The sequence below is a fragment of the Pseudopipra pipra genome, chromosome 2 (genome assembly GCF_036250125.1).
Source record: "Pseudopipra pipra isolate bDixPip1 chromosome 2, bDixPip1.hap1, whole genome shotgun sequence".
NCBI classification, from domain to species: Eukaryota; Metazoa; Chordata; class Aves; order Passeriformes; family Pipridae; genus Pseudopipra; species Pseudopipra pipra.
The window spans coordinates 78,091,905-78,099,239 of record NC_087550.1 but is presented as its reverse complement, the minus strand read 5'-3'; the positions used below and the strand labels follow the sequence as shown (position 1 = coordinate 78,099,239).

The following is a 7,335-nucleotide window of genomic DNA, read 5'->3' as shown; positions in this document are numbered from 1 at the left end:
GTATTTTCTTTTACCATTAATATAGCTTTCCACAGCACTTAGCAGAGGTCAGTTGACTTGGATCAAAAAGGGGTTGGTCATAGTCATTACATCCTAATTTGCCACAGCATGGCCTTCTCTCTTAACCAGACTCATCTCCAGGGAGGTGGCATGTCTGCAAGGCTTGTTGTTAGGAAAACTGAGAAATGTGTAAAAGTTTTGGTTTGATAAAATAGTCACAGAACAGGGTTCCAGACTACTGTTGGAAGCAGCAGACCTAACAGAGAGCTTCATTACTCCATAAAAGAGAGGTCAGTGTTTCCTCCTTACTCATGTCTGTCCATGCTCCACCATGCTTCATTCCTGTCCTAGTTGACTGTATTCAAGCACTTATATAAAACAGTATGACTGCATAGCAATCAGTTCCTCCCAAGGTCCAGGTACCCTCAGAGGATATAAGGACACACACACGAGGCTAACAATGCAGCAATAGACTGCAACTTCTCATCCTTCCCCACAGGAGCTGAGGAGATTATCCTGACAGTTTGGACTGGTCCTCAGTGCTGCTGGTGCAAAAATGAAGTCCAGTGATTTCACTACCACTATTTGCATGCTCCAGTCTTAGTTCAATTCAAGTACAGAAATTCTGACACTGGGGTCACTTAAATTAGTGCTGGGACTATTCAAGTCTCGACTCTCCTGTTTTAATTCAATCTGAGATAAAGCCCAGCAAAGTCAATTGGAAGCAAAAGATTTGGTATTGGGCCCCAAGATAATTAAATACTAAGTTATAGCAACATGATTTTCCTTCATGTACATTTTGTTAAAAAAACCACAGTGGATTTTTACTAATATAGAAGCATTTTTAGTAATTTTTATGGCTATGTAGATAAGATGAAATCTTTAGGTGTTTCAAAAACACAAACAATGTTTATTTGTTGCTCATAAGTAATTAATGGACCCAACAATATTCAACAAAACGTCTTCATTTTTAACAGATCTCTTAATGAGCATCATTTTACAGAAAACCACCAACAAATAAATAAATTAAAACAATTGCTTTTGGCATCACAATGGTTAAACACATTAAATAATTCATTAAATTGTGCTTTACATCAATGAAAATCCCTAGGTCTACAAACTATCTTGTAAATAGGAATGAAAGTAGATGTGTTTACTCACAATACAATCTCTTAGCAGCAGAGTTCACAAACATGATTGCACATAAACAGAAGGAAAATTCCTAGAGAATAAAGTAATTTACAGCCTATTAATTGACCCTTTTATCTTAAATATGGCAACTGAAGGGAACTCTTTATTTTTCCCTTCACTTCCAACTTTTATTTGAAATCACAGAGATAGTGATATGGCCAAGAAGAAGGCCAAGGACATCGTAAGCTATGAAACCCATTTTCCTCCACAAAATATAGACAAAGAAACTATTACAAGAATCAAACTGAAAGAAGTGTTACAGTGCAAATTGGGTACCTTTTCCGAGTGTGCTTTTGCCACATGTAAGGAGGATACAGCAATCTGCTTTAGCAGATGATTTTATTGTGATTGTTCATCTTGTACATAGTAGTCTCCAGCAGCCTGGAAACAACATAGTCCTTATCCAAGACCAAAACCTAAAAATTCCATATGTAGCAGGGGAACAGCAACAGAGGGAAAAAAAGTGAGGTAAGTTTTAAAGCATCAGTGCTTATAACTGAAACAAGAGTGTAGGTGGGAAACAAGAACCCTCTAGGGCAGAAGGAAGCATGTGCTAATGAGAAGACCACCTTAAGAAACCTCCTGTTTTAGTAGCGGATGTCAAATCTGAACGATCCACATGCAAAGGTGATGTGACCTGCCATTTGGTTGAATAGATATGCTACAGTTATGAAGTCTGGCTTTGGATCTGACTTCCATCACTTTTTTGTTCTGTACTTCTGCTTCTAGTGAAGATCAAATAACTGCTGCATGTTGGGTAGAATGCCTAGCAAGGTTATCACAGCCTCACTACTAACAGAACTGCAGTGAAGAATATCCGGTATCACAAATGGTGTTTTTTCTTTCTCCATGGTTGTATTGGGTCTGGCTGAGATGGAGTTAATTTTCCCACAGCAGCCCTCACAGTGTTATGTTTTCTATTGGTAGCTGGAAGGGTGTTGATAACACACCTTATTTCGGGTACTGCTGAGCAGTGCTGGCACAGCATCAGTGCTGTCTCTCACGACGGGTGGGCAATATCCTAGAAGGGGACACAACCAGGTCATTTGACCCAAATTAATCAAAGGGATATTTCATACCATAGGACGTGAGCTCAGATATAAAAGCTAAGAACAGCAAGAGGAAAGTGTGTGTGTGGGCATTCATTATTTACAGTGTTTGCCTGCTGGAGCAACTGCTACATGTGCCGAAGCCCCGATTACTGGGAAGTGGCTGAACATCACTTGCTGAGGGAGAGTAGAGAATAATTTTTTCTTTGTCTTTTTGCTTGTGCATGCACAAACTTTCACTTTTGCTTTAGTAAACTGCCTTATCTCAACCTATGAGTTGTCTTCCATCTTATTCTCTCTCTCCTGTCCAGCTGGGAAGGGAGAGTGATAGAGCAGCTTGGTGGTCACCTGGCATCCAGCCAAGGTCAAACCACCACAACTGTGAAAAAGCTTTTTATTGTTATCATTGATGAGTGGGAAAGAGGACAAATTATCATTCCTCAATAAGGTATGGCCCATAAGGCCATAAGCTGAGTTCTTGGACTAGACATCTAATTATCAGAAACAAGTTCTAATGACACAGCATGTTTCTCCATCCACTCCAAGCTTACAGTGAATTATAACTGGAAAAGGCAGGCAATGCTGGGAATGTGATGGGAAGGATTAGCAAGTACATCTCCACTACAAAAGAATGAGATTTGTTTCAGCACCACAGTAGCACAAGCCAAATTGCCTTGTTTAAGCAACAAAATAATGCCAGAAAGATGGACAGAAATCCTATAGCACTGTTGCTCATGAAGGTTTAGAAAGAAACATGGTGCACTCCAATCTTATGAGTCAGTGTAATTACAGTGAAGTCCATGCTGTCAGAGCAATGAAAACCTGGAATAACAGATATATGAAGCAGGGCCTTTATTTTGCTTTTGCATTACATTCTTTCAAGCACAGTATCCAAGAGGAAAAAAACTGCAAGCCTGTGTATTAGCAGTCAGCCTGAAAGTATTTCCAAACTGCTTTATTTGTCATGTGCCAGGAAATTCAGCTAAGGAAAACAGGATTGTTGGTGCAGTGAGTTTGCTTGATCTACTGCTGGAGCTGGGGAAGGAAGTGCCAAGTCCTTCAGTCCCAGGGGCTCTGAGCAAGATCTTAGTTGCTAGCTCTCTGCCTCTCTCAAAAAAACCCCGAACTAACAAAACCGATATACCTATTCCAGCACAACCAGGGCTATCTGCTACACAGGCTCCAGAGGAAAAAAAAATCCAACAAACCAACTTCAATTTTAACTAAATCCCAAGTGTTAAGGTAGATGCCACAGCACATTAACAGCTCTTCAGGACCTAATCTTGTCTCCTGGGAAATGACTGATGAAGAGGTTAGGCATTGCATGATGATATTGCCAAACTATTAAAGCTAATGTAAAGGGCCTAAAGACTGCTTAGATTTTCCTCATTAGGCTTTGCTTTGTATCAGACAGAAGGAATAGAGTGGAGAACAGTTGGTGTCCTTAGACAGCCAAAACTAATACTTACAGTCACTGGTGAGGCTCCAGAGAAGCATTTCTGAAGCACTGTTTCTTCACCCCTGAAAAGATAGCACTGCATTTTCTAAATTAAAAGTGAGGACCCCATTGCTGTGAGCAGCATAGAGAGACGGTCTGCTGGGGAAAGTCAGCCACACGAGGAAGGGGACACTTTTTTTTTGCACTTAGGAGGAAGAGCAAGGGATGCCTTACAAAAAAAAAAAAGAGTTGGAACTGATTTTACTTCCTCACTTACCTTCCTCCTTAATGTGAATTTGGCCTTGCATCTCTCTTCCCACATGGATGGCTTCTCTCCCGCCCTTTAGGGTCTCCCCAGAACCCCTAGCTCCCTGTGCACATGGAAACAAGAAGTGCACCTGCAAGTCCTGGAGAGAGAGTACCAGGTGCAAAAAGCATCCTTCCCCTCTCTTGCTATGTGGTCTGCAGAAAGATGCAGCAACAAGCGTGGGAATGGGGAGATGCAACAGTTCCATTCACCCCTGTGTCACCACCCAGAAAGCTCCTTTCCTCTGCAGGGCCAGGGCCAGCCCAGCCTAAAGCCCTGGTGCCAGCAGATAAGATGTCAGATCACTGTGAATTACCTGCACTGAGTTAAAGATGCAATAAAACTGGTTAGGCTTAGCTCTTCATGGCCTCACTGTCCTGCAGCCAGGACACCCAGAGTGAGCTTCAGTCCTTGACTGTAAAGATTTCAATTTAAATCTCTGAAGGCAGGTGACCATAGATGAGTGAGGTGTCTGAGTGCCTCTTCCAAGCGATGGGGATCCCAGCAGTACCATTCGGGAGTCTAGAGAGCTCCTCTCACTTCTCTAAGGCAGACATCCCATGCTCAGATAGAAGAATAACAATCTGCAGCCCTGCATTTTCCCTTCTGAATGCACATGATCCACCAGTGGAACAGGTATTAGGGACTAAAACCCACTGCTACTCACCCCAAAAGTAGCACATTGACAATCAGATGTAAAGCAGTGTATTGCTAATGAACTACATTGATAATGAGGTATCATCCCAGTATCCCCCTTCACTTCTTCATGCTATTATGACACTTCATGTTTAATGTATTATTGTATACATTAACTCTCAATGGGATCATTAGATTGTATTTTTGATATCCTGCATAGATAAGTAGCAAGAGCATTGTCGGAAGAAAAGAAGCTACAGCATGCACAAAAAACCCCCTAACTTAGAAATGAAGGAATCAATTTTCAAATTCAGCCTCTTTTTTATGTAATGCACTATTTTTTAACCAACTGGATAGAAACCTCAAATTCTGAAAACAAATGAGAAGTGTGCATCCACATCAGGTACTCCAGTACTTCTAATTAGTAAATCTGTAAGGTAAAAGCCATTCATGCATGCAATAATATACTTTCAGCATCTCGATTTAGCAGCCACGTTGAGGCACTTAGAGAAATTTCCTCCTAATGCTTTACAGTTATGCTAGAAGAAGAAGGAAAAAAACTCTCAGAAGATCTATGTTACACAGGACCCTCTTTTTGAAATTTCACTGTTACAAATGAAAAAACATAAAATATTGGAATAAACAGATGCAGTTTAGCCATAAGAATGTAACACGTGGAGGAAGAACCCATTGAATATTTTTCTAGACAAGGAAGAAAAACAGATACAGATCTCTCATCAAGAAAACAATAAATTTACAAAGAATTTTCATACAGAGTAATAAATATCAAGACTTTCCACATATCCATTATGTATCCTATAAAAATGAAAGCTGCTTTTTTTAAAGCCACTACTGTAGTTAGAGAGAAAACCAATTTAAATTGTATTCACTTGGTATCAATGTATTTTAACAGACAATATCATAAACCTGCCTAACTTCACAGACAATATATCTCCAGGCTTTTACAGCAAATCTGGAAAATGTCACACTGATATTTAAGCTTTTCCTGCTCTCTCTTTCCTCTTCTCTGTAGTTTGCTTGATCCCTTTTGTGAATGTGAAGGCAGATTTCATTGCCTCCAGCCAGATTATCTCCATAATGTGTGCCCAGCTGCCACATGGACCTCATTTTTCAAGACTTTGCCTTTGCCACATACACTCAGAAAGATGGCTGCTACCCGGCTGGGTTCAGTACTCTCAGAATCTGCAGAGAAATAAGCTAACCCCTTCACCACTTCACCTATAAACCATCTCTGCTTGCTGGCTAACAGAACAGAACAAGCAATGTCCCAATCCCACACTTTCTAGGTCTTTTTTATCACCTCACCAAATTCTTCCCTTAATTGAAACACAGCATGTAGAAGTTTGGAGGGCAAAGTGGGTACCTTCCTCCATTTCATTGACTAGAAAGTTATGCACTACAGTTGCAAGGAACAGTACCAAATAAACCAGCTCTCATGTCACAAAGGAGCCAAGCCAGGTATTTTTTCCCAATTTTTCATTCATGTCTGCACAAGTTTTAGTAGCTCAGATTGTATAGGGTACATCTGTTAATGCAAAGGATATAGCTCTCTCTTCAACCCGTCCTCGTAGCTTAGGGCTTTGAAGGAAGTCTTTTTGGACAGAGAATCTTATTCTACTGCCATTTAGGAACACTACGCAGTACCTATTGAGAAAACAATACATTTTCACTGGCAGAAACCAAAAAAAAAAACTGAGACAAGGAGGGGCAGTTGTTAGACGAGGTCTCATTTACCAAAGCAGTAATTCCTTGGCTAATTCCCAGGTAGCCAAGTTGCACAAACTCTCTGATCCTCTCATTGGTTAGTCAAGGTGGAGGAGCATCACCACCTTGCAACCTGACTGTTATAATCTTCAGTAATGGCTACTCCTGCTGCCTCTTCCCTTGGCCACTGGTGAACTCTCTGCTCCCGCAGCAGTCGCCGCTCCTCTCGCCTCTTCAGCCGGTTTTTCTGATGCTCCTCTTGCTTGGAGTACTGGAAGCGCTGCAGGAACAGGTCCTTCGCATATTCATACAGCTGCATGTCCAAGAAATTCAGCTCCTCTATCCGTTGCCGCACATCCTCGCCAATGTCCACATTGGAGGCCCGCGTAACATTGAACTGGGTGAATGGGGAAATGAATTTCAGGCTGAATGTTCTCTCAAAGAGATACTGTGTTTTCCTCTGAAATTCTGTCAGCCCAAAGAAGGCCATATTTTTCAGATTGTTCTTGGCGCTTTGGAGAAGAATCATATTTCTTTCACTCTCATTCATAAAAGTCAGGTTGTAGCATCCCACCAGGCTGAGGTCTGCCAGCATGCGCACCTGGCGATTGTTGGCCAAGTTGTAGCTACAATCCATGAATTCCTGTAAACTGACTCCAGACCAGTCATCTCCTTCATAACAGGTAGGCAGCTCGTCTGGTGTTGGGCTTCTTCCATCGCACATATGAAGGGAAGTTTTCCATGTTGCACCCCTCTGGACATGCTTCCATTCACTCAAGTACCTTGACACTGGATCTCTCAGCATTGTGATGTAATAGAAATTTCTGAAATATATAATTAAACACAGTTTTAAGATTTCAGTAGATTTCACTATTCATTCTACAACAAAAACATTACCTGACAGTGGCATCACACCCTTCACTTTTTTCAGTGTAATGTAGGCACTTTAAAGTGGCTACTTCTGAGACAGAAAAAGCTTCACAAATACC

The 7,335-nt window shown here is 41.2% G+C and overlaps 1 protein-coding gene across 1 annotated transcript in view; it reads right to left on the bottom strand.

Annotated features, from left to right (window-relative positions):
* Window positions 1–2,044: 2,044 nt before the first annotated feature.
* The window catches only part of HS6ST3 (heparan sulfate 6-O-sulfotransferase 3), a 293,361-nt gene continuing 288,070 nt past the window's right edge, over window positions 2,045–7,335 (bottom strand). The window contains exon 2 of the mRNA XM_064646029.1: window positions 2,045–7,170. Coding sequence (XP_064502099.1) covers window positions 6,465–7,170 — 706 coding nt within the window. The 3' untranslated portion in view covers window positions 2,045–6,464. The remainder of the gene's footprint in view (window positions 7,171–7,335) is intronic.